The sequence below is a fragment of the Vanellus vanellus genome, assembly GCF_965231255.1.
Source record: "Vanellus vanellus genome assembly, chromosome: Z".
In the NCBI taxonomy this organism is placed as follows: Eukaryota; Metazoa; Chordata; class Aves; order Charadriiformes; family Charadriidae; genus Vanellus; species Vanellus vanellus.
The window spans coordinates 70,844,869-70,865,634 of NC_138908.1; the positions used below are offsets into that span (position 1 = coordinate 70,844,869).

The 20,766-nt window shown below is 41.5% G+C and overlaps 1 protein-coding gene across 1 annotated transcript in view; it reads right to left on the reverse strand.

The window, feature by feature from the left end:
- LOC309683403 (leukemia inhibitory factor receptor-like) overlaps nt 1-18,088 on the reverse strand; it is a gene marked incomplete at its 5' end in the record, with an annotated part of 28,723 nt that extends 10,635 nt beyond the window's left edge. Inside the window, 12 exons of the mRNA XM_082497678.1 lie at nt 965-1,178; nt 1,604-1,674; nt 1,830-1,995; nt 4,788-4,933; nt 6,360-6,523; nt 9,314-9,443; nt 11,533-11,802; nt 12,080-12,254; nt 13,085-13,248; nt 14,984-15,135; nt 17,170-17,290; nt 18,007-18,088. Of these exons, the coding sequence (XP_082353804.1) occupies nt 965-1,178; nt 1,604-1,674; nt 1,830-1,995; nt 4,788-4,933; nt 6,360-6,523; nt 9,314-9,443; nt 11,533-11,802; nt 12,080-12,254; nt 13,085-13,248; nt 14,984-15,135; nt 17,170-17,290; nt 18,007-18,088 (1,855 nt within the window). The remainder of the gene's footprint in view (nt 1-964; nt 1,179-1,603; nt 1,675-1,829; nt 1,996-4,787; nt 4,934-6,359; nt 6,524-9,313; nt 9,444-11,532; nt 11,803-12,079; nt 12,255-13,084; nt 13,249-14,983; nt 15,136-17,169; nt 17,291-18,006) is intronic.
- Between the last annotated feature and the right edge of the window lie 2,678 nt (nt 18,089-20,766).

Here is a 20,766-nt window from a genome sequence, read left to right on the forward strand (position 1 = left end):
CAGAAACAAACTTGTTTTTTCTCCCACTATGAACCTCACTCAAAGCACATTTCTGCCTCTGAGCGCTGGCACTGTCTTATCAGAACCCGAGCTGCAGGATGGGAAACTGTGATACCTGTCCTCTGGGTGGGGGAGGAGAAGCAGCACCATACACGCTCCCGGCAAACAAGCAGAGGGGGGGCCTCGCTGCGTAAATCTGTCCTGCCTGCATGCATTGGCCAGATCTGGAGCTAAAGGCTTGGGCTTTGGGAGATGGCACTCTTCCTGGCGTGCAGGGCAGCACGGACTCTCAATAGCCACATGCAATATTATCTTCTCCCCAAGCTCAGTGTTAGGAGCAGAAAATCATTATCTGGCTCAGCTACTTCCCTTTACAAAATCCCGCAGCAAGAGTGGCAGTGCTTTAATTGGGAAGTTAAAGTCCGACCTCCTTTTCAAACACTGGCTTCCAGCACAAGGATGCCAACACTTTACCAGCCAGCCCAATTAATATTCTCCTGCAGAGCTCACAGGCACTGAACTGACAATTCTCCCCTTAAAAAGCCACACAACACCCCCAAAGCTTTATTCTGATTGTCTTTATCATGTAACACTTTTCAGCGTCTCAACAAGAACACAGACAAATAAACTGAGCCCCCTAAACATCAGAGATCGACACTACTGCTTTGAAGCCTCATCCTTGTTGTTCCTGGGAGGCCTCCAGAAAAGTGCAAATAGCTGCAGAGACTGCACACTATCATCCTCCTTTTATGCAGAGAGCACAATTAACTGGCGAGTTGCTAACCTAAAAGCAAAGCAGCAATTTTTTTCTTCCCCCACCCAGTAGATCTGGGTGGGGAAATAAACCAGAAACCAAACACAAACAAAAAAAAAATCATGTATCTTGCTTATTTTTCAGTAAACAAACTCGCCCAGGTATTCCTCAAGCTTTGAAGGTGTTTAGCTCTCTGCTGGGAGCACTCACCGCTTGGAAGTTCCACACTTGTTATCCTTGAAGGAGGAGATGAGCCTGCATGATTTTTGGCTACAACGCTAATGACACAGTCGTTTTTTCCAAGTTTTATCTCAGTACTGTTTGAGGGTTCGGTGACTTCTTTATACTCCAGTGGTGTCTCTAGCAGGTAACAGGACACTTCATGAGACACTATTTTTCCATTGGCTTCAGTCAGGGACAAGGGCTATGAATGGACAAAGACCACATTAAAACCAAAATGAAATAAACAAAATAAGACATAGGATAATGTGAATTTAATGTCCTGTAGTCTGATGACGGTATAGGACTATGAGCCAGAAAAGAAAGTTACTCAAGTGTGACTTCAGGAATTAACACATGAGTTTGTAAGTTTTTAGTTTTCAGCTGGGATGTATTAAAAATTTAATTCTTCATGTGAAATGGTTCTAAGTGCAACGTTTAAATTATAAAACTTTCATAATATCCTCATTTGGGGAAAAGTATTTGTCTCAATGGACAGTTCTATAAAAAGTTAAGAAAAGCAGTCCAATTCATTGACTATAAACTTCACTCATTTATAAACGTGTAAGGGAATAGTTTTTCATAGAGTTAAATTATATAATATTTTAAAACTTTAAGTGTCCTATCTACCTTCCAGAAGATTTTTAGACTTTTTCCGGAAGGACTTCTCTCTCTCCAGATATCTGGTCCTCTTGCAGGAGCTAAAAGAGAAAAAAAAAGAGGTGGGTTTTTTTTCAAGTTGCACAGTAGACAATTTACTATATCTACTAAAAAGTTAGTATTTTAGATGGCTAATTTAAAAATATATGGCTTCACAAGTTCAACGTTTTATCACCAAAGAATTAAATAAACTCACGGGCTTCCAATGTTGTGTGCTCCTCTACCCTGCTCCAGTCACTCCACCTCCAGAAGTGGTCAGCAGCCGAACAGCGCACCCTGAACTGGTATTTGGTATATGGCTGCAATGTGTTCAGATGAGCTGTGTAAGTTGAGAATTTTCCACCAGGTATGGAGACGTTGTGCTGTTAAAAATTTACAGACATTGACAGGTCACATATATATTTTTTTGCTCCTAGATTATGCTGAAAGTCAACACCTAAAAAAGTGATATTTTCCCCCCAAGAATACCGACAGCGTGAAAAAAAATGCCTGCAGTCCAGCCCTACAAAGAAAGTAATGAAAAACAAAAAATATTTCCTGTGCAGCCATCCTAAATAATCTGCCAAAATAAAGTCATATATAGCACAGAAGTGGAAATATGACAGTAGGTAGCACCTTTGAGATGTAAAGCATGAAAAGGAGAGAGAACACTGATGAGCCTTCAACAGGATGAGCTCTGCACACCATAGCAGACTGCTCCTTCCCACCTACCCCAACCAGTCCCCCTCTCTCCCACCTGCAGCAAAACTTCTGCTCACATGAGGCAAGCCAGGACTTCACCTCTGGTATTCCGAACCTGCACTTCCAGTGTGCATGTGCACATCAGACTGGGTGGACAGAAGCCTTTTTCCTAAGACACACGCGCAGAAGCACACTAAAGACAGTCTGTCTGAGCAAGATGTTTATCGTGCAGTCTTCATCCTAGGCAGTAATTTTTCCTTCAAAAGGTGGTATCCAAGTCTTACCCAGCTGATCTCTGTTCACAGCTCTTATGACGGGATTAGTCTCTCCTATTATTCTTGAAATGGTGCAAGTCTAGGGAGTATTTCAGTTTCATTACTACTTAAAGAAACCCTAAGCCTGGGAATATTTTTTACTGAATCTAATTATAACACATGTGCATCACAGCTGCCAAAAACTGGACTCCAAGTGACTTTAAGATGCAACTAATTGTGCATTTGTAAAGCCAAATGACAACTTGAAAAATACAGAAAGAGCCAACAATCTCTCATACGGATGAAAAAGCTTCTGAAAACATCCTCAAAATGCCATGTAAAACCCCATAACAATTTCACAGCTACTTTTGTTTATTACGGAGAACTCTTGGAGGTTTTCTATTAAGCAACCAGAGACAACATAACAAGGCTGTAAATAGCTTCTACCAAGCTGTCTGCTGTGTTTCAAAATATCTCTGGCTGCGGGCTCTGATACAGGTGCAATGAACCAAACTGCGGTGGCAGCATAAAACCATTTCCCACTGCCCAATATGACTGAGCCGGTAGCAGAGCTCACGGAGCGAGCGTGTGCCTCAGGTTTTGAGCAGCATAACTCCAGCTAGACAGAACTGTGCAAACCTACTTTTCCAGCAGTTTAAACTAACTGAGCTGGGGGTGGGTGATACTCAGGTGCTTGTTCCCCCTGCTGACTGCTCCAGAGCAGTAACTGCTGGGAGCAGAGAAATGCAGGCAACTGTGGGTGATGGTATGTCAGACTATACACCAAAATCCAACGCAGCTCATCTATCATCAGAGCTGTTATGTACATCTAAAAGCCCATTCCTTCTCCTGTTAATTCCAAAGATAGTTATGATTTTTTTTGCAGTACCTAATCGATCTCTGGGTACTGCTTAACACCTGTCATTACATATAAAATATAAAATATAAAAATAAAAATAAATATAAATATAAACATAAATATAAATATTAAAAATGTTCTTCATTAAGTACTTTGAAAATAATTTAAAAATCCTCCTACAGAGCATGCACTAACTACTACCCTATTATTTTAGAGGCAATGTCCATCAGTCTTAGCTGCATCACTTCTGTGGCTTGAGTGGCTTTACTCAAGGCTGTGCCCCACAGCTGTACCCAACAGGCAACTAAATGCAGTGGGCAAGAGAATACTGCTAAAAATCAAACAAGCGTTGTAAAAAGCTCATTAATGTGTTCAAATTATAAATGAAGGCTCTGTGCACCAAGACCTGGTAATTCAGCATGGGCCTACCCAAGCTGGTCAAAGATATCTGCATGCCCAAACACATAATTTGGGGGTAAATCTCAGGCCAGCCGAACATGCAGTTCTGCCATTAGGCTTCCCCAGTGACACAGATCACCCCACGCTAAGTTAGGCAATGCGGAAGAAGAGGATATATTCCTACCACCTACACTCAGTATCTGATGCCAGTGTCTAAATTAGTATCTTAAGCTCCTCTGACAGTCAGCAGAATAAATACGCAGCTCCAGTCAGTGACGCAGAGCACCAAAGCTGTGCAGCAGCTGGAAGCCTGAACGCTGGAAAATCTGAACCCCACTCAGAAATACCACCTTCTCTCCAGCTGCAGAAGTCTTCACTGGCGATCACCTACTGATACGCCCAGTGGCAGAATCCGTCTCTATCCTGTCTCTTCATCACTGACATACAAGCAGGTTTAGCAGCTCCCTCTTAGAGATACATGCGTGTCAATTGCTGACAGCAAGCAAATGAACTGTTCTCTGAAGGGGAAAAAAAAAGAAATTAAACTACAGACTGCAAGGGGCAGCGGAACCTCTGTGGAAGTCTGCAGGGCAGCAGCACATCCTGGAACAAGCGTGGGCTAATCCAATTCACACCAGGAAGGACAAAGCACAAGGACTTTTACCTAAAGAGTCAGCATAAAGCACTATGCACCTTCTCCAAGTACCAAATAACATGGTCTGTAATTTGACTTTCCTCTAAATTGTTTAAAAGCAACCAAAAAAAGAGAAAGCCAGCAACAATGGAAATGAGCAAAACTTTTTCTGATTTTAGTAGATGAACTTCTAGTCATCGCTACATTGATCATTTAATAAGATGATCAGAATGAAGCTCTAAGAAAGAAAAGAATTTGAAATGTGATTAATTCAGTGAAAAAGATCAACATATGAGCCAAAAAAAATCCATTAAAAGCAACACTTACCATTTTTCGCTCAGAGTGACCACTGCTAACTTCAATTTGACACAGAAGCCTGACGTCAGCAAAGCTGCCATTTATAAACCAACGCAGACAGACGCTTGTAGAGCTGTTCCCAGAAACAGTTAACTTTTCTGGAGTTTTTGGATGAACTTAAAAAATAAAGAAAAAAACCTCACTTCTAAGAAAAAAACTATTCATTTTAGTTCAGAAAAATCTGACTTTAAAAGATCAAAGAGAATCAGAAGGATAAATAAGTGATCCGATCAGCAACTAGGACAGCTGGTGCTGGGAAGGCACCCCCAAGCAGTCTCGTTCCTGACACTCTTCTCAGCTATCGAACATGGAAACAGATTTACTTAAGGTTGAGCATACTGGCATGTGTTACAGACACAGAAAAACATTTCCCCTCCTACTGACTTTATCAAAAAAGCAAAACATGAGCTATTTCAGAGGACCACAGGGACAGATGAAATTCACTCAACTTTGTTCACCTTCTGGGAAGTTTTTAAGTTATAACTTAAAATCTGCAGACTAGAACAGGGTAGGGTAGGACTCCTGAATGACCTCTCCCTCCCCAAAACTCCCTTCATGGAATTTTTCAATAATATTCAGTACTACTATTCATAGCTGTCAGAAAAAAAAAAATCTCTAGTGTTGGAATTGGTCCAGTTACCCTTAAGGAAATATGTACTCTATATTGGGAATTAAGTGGACAGTGAGGGAAAGAAAGGAAAGGAAACAAATAGGAAACAGCAGTCATATCAACTGGGTGCAAAACAGCCCAGTTTATAACTAACAGAAACAAATTATGCTTTTATAGGACCTGCCAATTTATTCTGTCAGTTCTATTCTCAGGTTAGTTGAACTGGAACATGGACAAAAAAAATGCACTGTTTAAATTAATTTTTTTCAGAGAGAACAGCAGAACACTGTAACCATTAGGAACCCTGGAATCCTCAGCTGTGGTTGTGAAGGCAGATGGAAAAGGACGGGGAAGACTGCACTAGAAAGGCGGTCACCTCCCTTTCCTTGTTTAAACTGAAGGTCTAATTAAAGAAGTTATTTCTTTCTACAAACCACAACAGCAGATGATCATGGCTATGACCAATGGCAAGCAATACTCCTGCTATTACCTTTTACCTTTTAGTACTACTTTTTTATGCACCAAATCCTTCTGTTGTAAAACTGTGTAATATTTTGCCCTGTAAGCAGACACTGAAATACAGGGTCATGTACAGTTCATAAAGTTACAACTAATTTCAATTATTGAGGTGTAATATATAAACAGCAGGTGGCTAATTATTAAATCACAAGTAGCATTTATCCACACAGCAGTGTGTCCGATCTATTGGATTGCTGTCAAGAACTGGCATCTATCTTCCTGTACACCTATCTGTTGCCTCAGGACATGTCCTAAGCTATTTTCTTTTCAAGTTCAAATTATCAAACATCTCAAAATACTGGCGACAATAAAGCAGAATAGTGACAAGCATACCAGTTCTTCAAACCCAAAACAAAAAAATGGTTAGCATGCAGTAAACATATCTTTTTGCCTTTGTAATTCTTAAGTCTTACCTCTTTGAGTTAAATCAACCAAAAGCGATGACTCTGTTTGCCCAATAGGATTAGAGACACCTAATATGAAATCATAGGTTTTTTGATCAGCCAGTACTGGAAATCCACAGACACGCTCTCTGTTCATTTCATTGACTTCGCACGAAACATTTTTACCAGATATTCTACAAAGTAAAGAGGGGGGGGGAACAACTTATTTTTTGAATGAGAAAACTTCTAGCAACAATCAGAAGTCTAGACTGAAAACACAGTAAAGAACAATGGGTTCACTGACACGTGGCTTACAGAACGATTTGATTGCAGAGGCATATCTAACACCACCATGCAGGTTAAAGTGGCATCAGTCATGACTTGCCCTGTTCTCACGTGAAACTCTCCTCTTCCACTAGCATAACATTTCCATCCTCTCACTTCTCAAAAGCCTGGAAAACAGGTAGGTCCTGTAAAACCACCTCACAAGTCACAACTAGGATTCTGATTTAAAGTATCTTTGTTCAGATCAGCATTCATTTGCATTTAAAGAATGTTCCTAATTGCCTTCTGAATTAGGCAGATGCACACACATTACATCTTTCTATCAGCCTTGCCAAATCTAAACTAAGGTTTGTTACCTGGGATACATCCACCACTCCTAGCTGTTTTTAAATCAAAAGCAGGAGAGGCAGTCTGGTAACAGCCAAGACCAGAGTTACATCTTGAGAGGTAAAATCTAAAGTGAGTATCTGTATGTATGTCCGTATATAGAAGTTCCTTTAAATATAATCTGTGTAAACCTCTCATTCAGTAGCACAAGTTTAATTTCTTCCTTCCAGCATTTTTACTGTGTTCTAGCTGAGCCCTGAACTCTCTCCACGCTGTACTCTCTATTTCAATAGCTCAGTGTGGGCTGAGAACAAGGATAAGAATATTTACCCTGAAATGCATCACCTTAATCTCCTCACAGCTTTGAGCTGAGCGAAACAAGTCTGAACTACATCCTCGTTTATGAGCTGCATATGGGCAGCCAGTGACTGGAGCTCCTTTATTTTGAATACTTGCTCTGTTTTGTCCACCTCTTTACACCCTACCCAATGACTTTTTTAGCACTAGCATCCTGGATGACATCTGTGACTGTAACTCAATCCTCATTGCCTCTGACTTGCTTTAAAGCCACCATGAGACTCCATTTCCCATCAGTTTGTGTGAATCAGACCTCTCCTGGCTCCTTTCCCTGACTGCTCCTTTGGCATTATGGGGAGTCTCCTTGCCACAGGAATTTCGTTAACTCCTCACTAACTTCTAATCACAAGCACCAAGGAATCCCATTTGCAAGTGCTATTCCAAACCAACAATTTTTTATGTTTATGGCTTTATATAGCCTATGATGTAAAACAAACTAGTAGGACGCCAGTCTTCACTTTTAAGTCTTCACTTTTGACATTGTCTCCCATAACATTCTCACAGGTAAGCTTAGGAGGTGTTCCCTCAGCAAGTTTGCTGAAGACACAAAAGTGGGAGGAGTGGCTGACATACCAAAAGGCCGGCTGCCATCCAGTGAGACCTGGACAGGCTGGAGAGTTGGGTAGAGGGGAACCTAATGAAGTTTAACAAGGGCAAGTGTAGGGTACTGCATCTGGGGAAGAATAACCCCATGCATCAGGTTGGGGGCTGACCTCCTGGAGAGCAGCTCTGTAGAAAGGGACCTGGGAGTCCTGGTGGACAACAGGATGACCATGAGCCAGCCATGTGCTCTTGTGGCCAAGAGTACCAATGGTATCCTGGGGAGCATTAAAAAGAGCACGGCCAGCAGGTTGAGGGAGGTTATCCTCCCCCTCTACCCTGCCCTGGGGAGGCCACATCTGGAAAATGTGTCCAGTTCTGGGCTCCCCAGTTGAAGAAAGACAAGGAAATACTGGAGACAGTCCAGCGGAGGGCTACAAAGATGATCAAGGCACTAGAGCATCTCTCTTATGAGGAAAGGCTGAGAGACCTGGGTCTGTTTAGCCTGGAGAAGAAAAGACTGAGAGGGGATCTCATCAATGCTTATAAATATCTAAAGAGTGGGCATCAAGAGGATTGGACCAGACTCTTCAGTGGTGCCCAGCGACAGAACAAGAGGCAACGGGCACAAACTAGAAGACAGGAAATTCCATCTGAACATAAGGAAAAAATTTACTTTGAGGGTGGCAGAGCACTGGCACAGGCTGCCCAGAGAGGCTGTGGAGTCTCCTTTGCTGGAGATATTAAAAACCTGCCTGGATGCGTTGCTGTCCAACCTGCTCTAGGTGAACCTGCTTTGGCAGGGGGGTTGGACTAGATGATGTCCAAAGGTCTCTTCCAACCCCATTCCAACCATTCTGTGATTCTGCAATTCACTTCTTTCTGTGGATGATGCCAGTGTTATTTGTCCCTTTCAATGTTTTCCAGGTAACATGCACTTTGCCTGCTCTACACTACCTAGTTCTCAATGCTGGAAGGAGAACTAGCGTAGGCTTATTGCAATGTTACCTAGCAGCATTTGGGTGATGCCCCATGGCCTGCCTTACAATTGTTCCTCAGTGAGTTTCTGTCATCCTGCATAGCAGAAGCTCAATAAATGTCTGACAGCTGATCTGACACAGGTTGCATATTAAAAAAGATTAAAAATTAGTGAATTACTCTTACTGTCTCCCTGTATTTTTATATTGGTCTCATCTACATGTTCGCAGCAGCCTGACACACCTAGTGCTTTATTTTCTCATGAGTTCATAATGGCTTAAGTCTTGAAGAAAGCCACCCTTAATTCCCATTGCAATTTTGCAGAGGGTTCTCCAAGTTTAGTTTAGTTTCAACTTCCACAAACTCTTGAAAAGTATTTTAGACTCTAAACAATGGAGACTATTTAATTTAAATAGGCATGGTGCAGTAAGTCACAGACAGCAATGGATATATTCCACTTCTACCTTTTTACTCCTTTTAGTGCTGAATTGGTTTACCTTTCAAATAAACTGTAATTTGTTCCTCGTTTTCCGTATAGTCCACTGGGTCTGCCTGGTTTCCAGGTGCATTTTATTATCAGGAAGTTGGATGTTTCACAGCTGAGGTTTTGGGGAATATCAGGGGCATCTGTAGCATGAAAGAAAACCAAAACAGTTAGCCAATGTTTTGCCACTAGGTGTGGCAGTTGGGATGCTAGCTAGCTGAAAGCATCACCATTCATTTTTGCTGGGTATAGATTGCGTGCCTCACAAATACATGTTAATAGTTATGCTCCAACCATATAAATAATATGCTTTAAAAAAACCCAGTAAAACAGATGGATAATTATTATCAGCCCTATTTGACTAACACTTGACTTTAGGCTTCTAAGTGGGTGGGTAATCTGGTAAATCATATGCAAATATGTTCACAAGCTCCAGGCTCTGACCTGGAAGCTTTACACTGAAACTCTGCCAAGACTTTTCCAAAATTCTGAGCATCAGTTTAGTTGCTGAGCAATGCAGGAATGCTGTCGGCTGTGCGTCACATTTTGTTACATTCCAGCCCCACCACTGCTTTGAATTCTCCAAGCAAGTCATGTCAAGGAGATGTTCCCATTAGCATGAATTCCACATTGAATTTGAAAGTTAAAACAAGACCTGAATGGCTTGTTCTCTTCACCGTTGCTTTGGAAGTGCCCATCTTTTTCTTTTAAACCTCGTTCTTTGCTCCCATACTAAAGCAGTGGTGAATGCCTTCCTGGAGAAGATGGACAGTGCTCCCAACAGAGAGGCTAACCATGCTAACGTGAGACAAAGCAGAGCACTTATTTCAAGTCTCACACACTTTTCTCAAAAGGTAGCACAATAACATCCATATAGCTGCCCTAGAGAAGAGGCGCTAACACAAGAGGCAACAGTGGCAGCCTTAGTTCAGATTATGAGCAGTGTGCCAAAAAGAACCCTTATTTTGCCAGACCTAGGCTTAACCAAGCTGGTGTGCATACATATTTACTTCCTCTACTTTTTATTCCCCAAATGTCTCTCATCAGCGAGAGCATCATGACAAGCCCTCTCGATTCCCACTAAGTAGGTACCACAAGAAGAAACCCTGGCAGGAAACAGACTTCACCACATCCCAGCTCTACAAAAACCACTGTATGGGAAAAAACTGTGGAGTTATCACAGCCTTCGTTCACAAACCACTGACTGACTTACCTGGAATATTCTTCCACAAAAGCAAATACTGCATAAAAAACCAAAAACCAGCAGCTCACTGAGAAGTCATAAAGGGCTGGATTGTGTTTTGCATTCACTATCACACACAATACACAACGTCAATGACAAGAGGCACAGGTTGGAGTTGGGAACACACTTTCAAAATGAGTCGTCTCTCCTCTCCTTTCCCTCAACCCCAAGGACCGTAAGTTCAAAGGCAGGCATTTCTAGTGGGGAACAGCATTCCAATGGGCAGCTATTGCAAGATGACAACTCTCATTACTCTTGTGGGGAAAACACACAAAGTTCTGAAGTGACCAATTATGGGAAAGAAGAAGCAGGTACTTTCAGTAGTTTGTTTTAAAAGGTATCTGTATCTGGAAGAGATTTCTGAGGCTGGCATGGTTACACAGAGAAGATACACTGTCATTCAGTATCTTTAAAGAAAATACTAAAAGAATGTTTAGATTTTCCAGGAAAGAGAAACTGTCAGTTGGGTTGCTTTACTGTAATTAGCTCCCAGGGAGCAACTGCCCTGGATGAGCATCTGTTGTTTTTGCAAGTCTAACTGTTTTATTGTCTTCATATTACTGGTTGGTAATATGAATGTTTTCAGTTACAGTTCTTTCTCTTACTTTTGCCTTATCATGGACCAAACTAGAACAGATGTAAACCTAAAGTGATAGAGACTGAGGATGAATCTTCATATGGCAATAAACTGCTAATTGTTCCAGATCATGTAAGAAGTGCCTTAGAAAAAGAGATTACAGAGAGAAGCAGTGGGCCAGGTTCTAAGAGAAGAGGGCTTACATGGGTACTTCCTCATTCTCCCAGCCTTGGTGTCTTCTCCATGGGCGGGAGTTTCCACAGTGAAATCAAACAAGCACAATCCCAGTTCATCCTCAGAAACCAAAGACCAGGGGGAAAAAAGACAGAATAGCATTTGTTTCCTAGCAGAACCCTAACAGTGTCAAAATGATTTTGATTTTCCTAAGGTTAGTAAACATAATGATACATACATCCTACAAACAAGACAGTTCCATCCATCTCATCTTCGGACAGTATGCACACTACATTTGTCCCACTGCTATCTGATGCACTGGCATTTAGCACTCTGATTGCACTGCTCCGACTGCTCAGATGTATCATTGGGTATATTTCTGATCCATAAGTCATCCGTTGTATCTGCTGTCCTTCTTCATGGACACAACAAATTGTCACATCTGAGCCTACTGCCACCACAGTGTCCTGAGGAAACACTCCGCTCCCATTGGGCTCAGTATCTTTTCCTAGCAGAGAAGGAAGAATAGAAAACACAAACAAACAAAAAAATCTCACATGAACAATTTGCTATAAAAATGGTGCTGATCAGCTAAAATGCGGCTTAGGAGCACCCCAATGCAGACAAATCAATGTCTACTATGTTTCATTAACTAATGACTGCGTTGTTTCACTCATCAAAACATCCCCAAAAGCAGCAGCCTGTCACTGCCTAACGCTTTTCCTCTGATTCTGGCTTACTTTTCACAAAGCAAAGTCCACGTGGCGGCAAAAGAACAAACATACCAGGGACCTCTTCTACTGGGCTCCAGTCACTCCAATCCTTGGGGCCAACGAACTGTGTTACATTAATATAGCAACGAATCTTCACATAATGCGATGTACACTCCAAAGGCATATCTGATGTCCAGTTCCAGGAAAGAATGATGTCTTCATGAATCATTTTTGAATAGTAAGTTACCTACAAATTTTTCCCAAAAATAAAACAACCAAGAGAGAGTTTATGAACACCTGTTAGCAATGACCTATAATCTCCCAGGAGTCGACAGAAGAGCAAATTAAGTGAAGTAAAACACAAAATCCTGACAGATGGTTGGAGTGTCCCACCTAACTTTCACTTCTGCTGTGAATTTACTTGGACAAAAGCCTAAGATGCTAAACAGCCCACCAGCCAGGTAGACTGCCAGCCAGACATACCAGAGGGCAGATATTTGAGGGAGAGTGGGAAGCTCGCCAAGCATTTCAAAAGGTATCTATTGCATCCCAGTATCCTGGGCCTCTCCCAGGCAGGGAAATGTTCCAGCTTTTCCAAAATGAAACTCTTCTAATATTAGTCCCAGGCTGCACATTTTATCTTTTCACCATTTCTAAAAACTATAGATCTGAGGTATAAATTGGTCTGGAATAACTGTGGTTGCCAAAAAAAAAAAAAAAAAAAAAAGGCAAACTGAACATTCAAAGACCACTAAGACTTGAGACACTGCTGGAGAAATAAAATAGAGATAAAGGTATAAAATATCTTCCAAATTTATAAGCAAGTTCTAATAAAAAAAAACAAACTACACTAGATATAAAAAAAAAAGGTGTGACTAAGTACTGACAGTATAGTAGCCAGTGTTTTCATAACTTTGAAACTTAACAAGAAATTACTTACCAGAAGCATTACTACACTCAGGTTCTGCAAAGATCTATAACCTTCATTATTCTCAACTCTCTTCAAACAAACTCCCAGAATATTACCGAGGGCAAAAATTGTATATATATTTTTCATAAAGGAAGTGAAGGACTTACTTGCGCGATTTTTTCCACTGCTTCTTTACGGAGTATCTGAATCTGCCAAAAGGCATCCAGTCCATACGGGAAGGCTGATCCATTATCACTCCACTTCAGATTTAATGTAGAAGTTGAAAAGTCAGGTGTTAAACTAAGAATGCGTGGAGTGAGAGGAACAAATGCTTGAAAAAGAGAGAGGGAAAAAAGCCATATTCAAGTCATTAGTCAGCAACACCAGCCCTACAGGTATTTAACAGCCGCATCTCTCTGCTCTCAACTGGCTAGTAGCCACACAAACATGTAACTACCTCTGTAATTAGAACAAGATGGGCTCTGTCATTACTTGAGCATGAAAGTTCCAAGGAAAGCACAGGTGCTGATGAATCACCAGGTAGCATTTTCTTCTAATATCTCAACATGCAGATGTCTGAGTAACTGATCATGAATATGACTCTTCAAAATGCATAGTAAGGAAGACATCATGTCTTTCACAACCTTCACTCAATGCCGCAAAGATAAAGGAAACATGGCAACAGTCTTTGAAGTGTACAAGAGAACACATCTAGGGAGGATGGCGGAAAAACTCCTAAAGGAAAAAGTGGGTTTTGGAAACCAGCAGGAAAGAGGGGACTTGCAACAAAAGCTAGGGTAGGGAGAAAGGAAAGCAGAAGCACACGGTGGAAGAAGCTCACATGGGGCTCTGAAGAGGATCATGGGGAATGTGATTTTAAGCTACAAGAAACATTAAAGGCATGACATGGTGATGGGGACAGGACAGGGAGATTAAACAGAAGCATCTCTTCTTTGAATGGGTGGTGGTGAAGCAAGAAGCTGAGAAGCAGGCAAGGGTTATGGCAGTTCATTGGGCCTGGTGCAGGATGAATCATGTTTTTAAAATGTGTGATTTATCCAACTTTGGTCCTGGCCAAGGCTCTGAGAGCCTGCAAAGTGTTCAGCACAGCCAACGCACTACCCAGGATAACCGGTGATGAACCTGACAGACCCATCCTGCCTGGAGTCAGCAAAATGCTGGAGAACCCAGTGTGTTGCCCACATACTTTTGAGTTGTGTTTTGTTAAAGTTCTTGAGCTGCTCTCAGCTGAAGTGAAAACTGAGCCATGGAGTCAGTGCTATTGACTTTAGATTTTGACTGCACTAAAGGAATAAACAGGCAAACGAAAACCAAAGACTAAATTATGATCAACTGTAGCAGATGGTGTCAATGCTACCTTCCACTTACAACTTCCCCCTTTGGGAGGAATGAAGTGGGAAAAACGCTAATTTATCCATGACTCCAATATCATGCAGCCTACCTCCCAAACATACGTGTATTTGCTCGGTTTCATGTATATTTGAACAGAATGGGTAAACTGGGCATATATTAAGAAAATATGAACCTGTCAGGAGTGACACATGATATAACTGTCCTTAAAATGGTATGAAATTGCAGGAAGAAACTACTTAATTCTGCAACAGTTCAGCATTTAAAATGGGAGAACAGGCACTAGGAAGTTTATTCTCCCTTTCCCAAGTCCAGTCTGAGCAAATGCACTCCATGCCCCATGCAGGTACTTCAGTATGTAGGTTAGAAACTTGTTTATAAATCCTTCCTAATTTGCAATTAGGGAAAAAAAAAAGGTGGAGTATGATTAGGGGGATGTAACAGAGTTGTACTTCATTTTCCTCCTCACATTCTGTCCTTGATTTCTCTGCTATGATCTATTGATAACAGGTTTTCTTTCCCCTGAAGGGGGAGAGAAAACAACCTGTTATGTATGGTAGATTCATATGGACTCGGTACATCAACATTTTACATACAGAAACAGTGCCAAAGAAAACTGCAAGCATATACACTTCTGGAGCATTGCTAATCATAGTACAAAGGCCTTATGTACACACATAAAACCCAATACTTACAGATGTCTTTCTTGTGAATTTCGAATTCTTTGGTAGCAAAAGCAGCTCCAGAAATGCTGTTTGTGGTTATTGTCACCGTGGTGGAGCTCTCTGGGACTGGAATCTCTACCCTTTTCTCCTTAGTTTTAAAACACACTGGAGGGGGGAGGTCACTGAAAAGACAGAGAGGATTAAGCAGGTATTCCAGCTGATAGGAAGCTAATGCACATTAAGTCCTATTCCTTGGACACTAGTAAAACACAAATTCTCTGTAATATAACAGAAAGCTCTGTATCAAGTCTGTGAAGGAGTAAGACTTGCATGGGCTTTGGTTAGTATCAGACTAACAGGCATTCCCTGCATGCTAGTTGTATAATGCAGCTACCTAGCTGTTAAGAGAACACCTCCAAGTGAAAAATTGGCTTTTTAAACAAGAAACATTTCTGAAACCTACAGTCACCATGAATCAGTATTTCAAAATAGGCAAAATAAAATGCCCCCCAGCCCAACAGTACCTCCCCCTCCCTTTATGTTTCCTGACTCCCTCTCCCTCCATTTCTTCTCAAAGTGATGGCATATGGGTGCAAAGAGAAGGTTCACCCACCTGTGTCCCCATCTCAGAAGAAATATTTTAGCTCCCTTCTGCTGCTCACCTTGTAAGGAAAGACCAGAAGGCAGGGGAGAGAATGGCTAAAATCCCAGATAGAAAAACAGTCTGCACATAATGTTTGTGCAGTGCTCAGCACAATGTGATCTGGAGGTCATAGATACATACAGGAAACAATAATGGATGGGTCAAGTCCCTTTGCTCATTATCATGGATATGCAACTAGAAAGGCAAAAAGTTTGGAAAAATCCAGACCTTCCTCTTGGGGGAACGATGGGAGGAAGGAAAGCAAAGAGAACAATGCCAGACTTCCTGCTGAGGGACTGTTACTCACTCATGAACTGGAACAGGTTCCTGGAGCTCCCACTGGCTGGAGTCAAGAGCTTGGGTTGAACTTTCAAGATTCGTACAAAAGACTGGGCTAGCGAAGGCCAGCTGAGACTTAAGTGCTCAGAAAGGCTATTTCTCTCCCGTACTGCGATATTATTAGAGGATGTTTGGGTGAATGAAAAACAAAATCTCTTTCCCTTAGGGAGGTCTATACTACACTCAGCCCTCAGCCTCTCTGCTTTGGGGACTCAAGGCGGTTCTGCTTTGCTGAGGAGAAACAACAGCAGCAGCTACATGACTGTTCTTGTTTAGAGGGCAGTACCTTATCAACTCTATGCTCCTGAACTCTGGCCACAATGTCACATATATGGGTGTGTGTGTGTGTGTGTGTATAGAAATGATAGCTGGCAATGCAGGAGGAATAATTAGACACAGAAAATCAAACATGTAGGTGGAAGAAGTGCGCAGCCAAGCCCTGGGACCCCAAGGAAAAGTCTGGGCTGCCTGCAGAATTTACAGGAAAAAAAGACAGTACAAATATCTGGATTGGGGGCAGGATCAAGATGCAAAAAGGATTTGAACTCATCCCTAGCACATGATAAGTATTTGGCAGACCCACAGCATGGGGAATTGCACATGTAGTTCTCATTAGTGAAAAACATACTGAAGATTTAAGTTTTTTTAAGGTTTCTAAAAATTTTCAACTTGCATTCACTTCAGAAAAGCGATTGTAATTGTGGAATAATTTTTACTTTTCCTCTAATGCAATGCTCTCCAGACAGTTTAAAATTTATAAAAGTTATAAGAGAGCCACCAAGAGATTTTTCATGTTTTTCCACATGTGAATCTCAACACTTATGTCATATATTCTACCGCTTTGGCCCATAACATCAGGATTCGCTTCTTCCAACTATCATTTCCTTTTGGATTGAACCTGGTATGAAGATGTCCCTCATGAAAACTCTGAGCAAGGGCTAGGCAGACACACAGAGAAGTCTGAGCAAACGAGAGCATCTTCCAGTCCTTTGAAGAGAATAAGCAGGAGATTTTGGCAGGAGAATTGTTAGCATGAAACACGACATTGCCAGAAACTCGGCCATTGCCTGAGTTAACAGTGCCTGGAGGGAGCACCACCCAAGGAAAACTGATGGGGAGATGCTGGGAAATAACAGCATCAGAAATTCCATGGGCAGTGACTGAGGAATAACTATACTTTCACCACAATTTAGTTGTTTTCAACCAGGTACGCAGGGGACTTAAGGGGACTTACTTGGTACTGTAGCAAAAGTCAGTTTGTCCATGTCTTCTTTTAGAAGAGACATCCCAAGAACAGGCCATTTTACGTAAATTGTGCGTTACACATTTCAAATTCTGGGGGTGCCCCAGAGAACCTGAAATCAGGTAAGAAGTACAGTCACAAACTGCAGGTCAAAAATGACCAACTGTAAAACGACTACTATTGTTCACATCTATAGTCATTCTTTTTATATTTTTATTGCATGCATGTCTGGCCAGTATTTTAAAATTGTTGAATGATTTGTGTGCCTGATTACAGACAGCCACAGACTGCCAGATTTCTAGAACTACCTAAAATATGGGTTTATACTTTTTTGCAATGACACAGGCAGCTGTTTCTTTCTACAATAGCGGTTCCTAGCCTAGCCTAATAAGCAGGCTTTGGGCCAATGGCAAAACCACACGCTTTGATGATAAATTTAATGAGTATTTTGCTCTCCTCCATTGTCCCACATGGAGGGCAATTAATGACAGAAGGGCAATTAATGACGATGTGGGAAATTGTCGCAGACAGCAAACATATACTGAAAGAAGGTCTCAATGTGGACATTTACACCAATTGCATATGTAGACTATCACAGTTGCATTATAGAGAATTTAACACCCAATTTTACACTGGTTTACAAGATACCACTGGTTGCTGGACAGCAGAGACCAGGCCTGGTGGTACATCCACCCTTAGCATGGTGTGGGACCACAGAGGTGATGGGTTTTGAATATACGTATAGTAGGAAAGCAATGTAATCCAATGGTGTCAGTACAGAAGCTACAAAGAAAAAGTAATTAGAGAATTACATTGCAATAAACTCACCTATCTCTTGGCTACATATTAAGCTTCTTAAACATAAAATAGCCAGTGCTAAAAGGCAGCGGAGGCTTGAATTCTTCCACATTCTTCTACTGTTTGTTTTCAGAACAGCAGCTTCAAGCAGAACATCATCTTCCAACAAGCTGGTCAGTTCTAAAATTAAAAAAACAAAACAAAATAAAAAAAAAAAAAACTCCTTTGACATTCCAGAGCTGGTACTCCACAAATGCCACTTTTTGTTCCATCTACTTTTCTTCTTCAGTGCTGCTCCCAGGCCTAGCAACTCCATTCTCTTCATTGTCTGGCAAGCAATTCTCTTCACTGTCCCAACCACTCCTTAATGCATATGTTTTCAGCCTGAAGAATCACAGACATGTAAAACCCAACTGTCCAGAGGCCTCTTTCAGGACTGTCTGAGGCCAGAACAGAATAGACATGGCAGAGTATTCCCCCAGAACAAGTCTCTTCAACATAGATGAAATGTCAGTTTCACAAAAGGTCTTGTATATTGTGAATAGAAATGTCCCCTGCTTTGGATTTGGGTTTAGGGGGACAGGAGAACCCATCTGTTTTCTTCACCCCTCTGCTCACTTTTCATATTGCTGCTATTCAAAGCTATGGGATGCCCAAGACATTGCAGAACCAGATCTGATCACCAGGATCACTGATTCAATGCAGTGCTAATAATGTCTGGAGGAATAAAAGGGAAAAAACAAGAGCCATTTGCCTACCAAAAGATACTTTTTGCTGTAAATACTCACCTTCAGGCAAAAATTATATAGAATATTACATTTAATGTGTTCTTTGAAGATTACTGGGCTGCATGTTTTCCAAAGAGAATTTCAACTCTTCAGCAGGATCTGGGGAACACATTCAGTTCCACCCACACATCGACCACCATCAGTTTTTGTTCTCAGAAAGAAAACTGCAGAAAAGCCTATCCTCAACCCACCCAGTCCCAGATGCATTGTTTCCCTGCCACCTGAAAGGTCTGAAGACTTGAGCACCCTCCCAGAAACCATAACTCCCAAGGCAGCAAGGGGCCTTCTCTCAGTGACCAACAGCAGGAACTGGGACATTTTCACGTAAGAACATAGCTGAGCCAACCTCTCCTACAGAGCAGTTTTCTAAAACTTGCATTTTGTCCAGGCTACTTTTTTTAAAAATCTCAAGTGGAAAGGCTCCTGACTTTGTCTTAGAAGTCTCTTCCAAATCTAGAGGTACATCATTGTCAGAACGACAGACTTTGGCTAAAAGCCTCTGTAATTTGAAAAGAAACCTCTCTTCACTGAAGTCCTCTGCACCAGCAGGAGTATGCTCCTTCATCTCTGAATACAACCATATACTTTTTATTACCTTTTTTTTAAAAAGAATTCTCACTCAGGGGACAGCTGTGAATGCTTGAAATGCTCTTCTGTCCCTCACCAATCTGCACTGTGTGAGGAGAGACATATCAGCACTATGTCAAATAATCCAGAGCTGTTCAGAAGGGGCCACTTATTTTCTTTCTCTAGGTCTGCAATAATCAGACTAAGGGAAAGGCCCAGGAGGCACAGAAGCTGAGAGAGATGCTGTGGTAGAGGCCAGTGTTACATCTGCAGGGAAGAAACACCCTTAAAACTTCACAAATAATTTATTTTCACCATGATCTCAAGCAACCTGAAGACCTTGCTAAAAACATAGTAATTTAAGTTATACTACCCCCAGACACATTCAGTTCTTCTTTTTATATATTCTTAAACTGTAATATCCACAGCACGCAGCTTGTTAAAGGCCAAATCAAGAGTAAAGTTTGACAAATCCATGTTCAGGTAAAGATGAGTCAAGAACCTGCCAGCACATAAAATACAATAATCTCTGTGCCAGCAGTCCCCCACTGCATTTTGGTGTCTCTCAGGGTCTTCATATTTTAGTTGCCCATGATACTAATGAAAATATGGGATGCTGCCTCCAGGTTTAAAGTTTGCTCACAAACCTCTCACTTCATCAAAAACAGACAGACCTGGGAATTACATGAATAAAATGACTGATTTTTATTTGTGATGTACATGTAAAATATATCTTTTTGTTTGTAAGTACTCCTTCAAACACTATTTCTGGTTTGCACAAAAGCCCTGAATCATAATTTCAAGTTTTACACCAAAATGAGTTGACAGTCCCCTATCGGCTAGCAGAAGCCAAGGGAATAATAAAAAAATAAAAAGGGAAAGCACTGATGCAACTTGAAGGAGAGTGTCCTGGTTTCAGCTGGGATAGAGTTAATTTTCTTTCTAGTAGCTGGTATAGTGCTTTGTTTTGGATTTAGGATGAGAATAATGTTGATAACACACTGATGACTCAGTTGTTGCTAAGCAGTGCTTACACAAAGTAAAGGACTTTTCAGCTTCTCACACTGCCCTGCCAGCGAGGAACCTGGGGGTGCACAAGAAGCTGGGAGGGGACACAGCCAGGACAGCTGACCCAAACTGGCCAAAGGGATATTCTATACCATATGGCGCCATGCTGAACAATAAAACTGGGGAGAGTTGGCTGCGGATGGCAGCTGCTGCTCAGGCAGTGGCTGGGCATCAGTCAGCAGGTGGTGAGCAATTGCATTGTGCATCACTTGTTTTGTATATTCTTTTATCACCAATATTATTTTACCTTCCTTTTCTGTCCTATTAAACTGTCTTCATCTCAATCCACGAGTTTTACCTTTTTCCCAATTCTCTCCCCCATCCCACTAGGGGAGGGTGAGCAAATGGCTGTGTGGTGTTTAGCTGC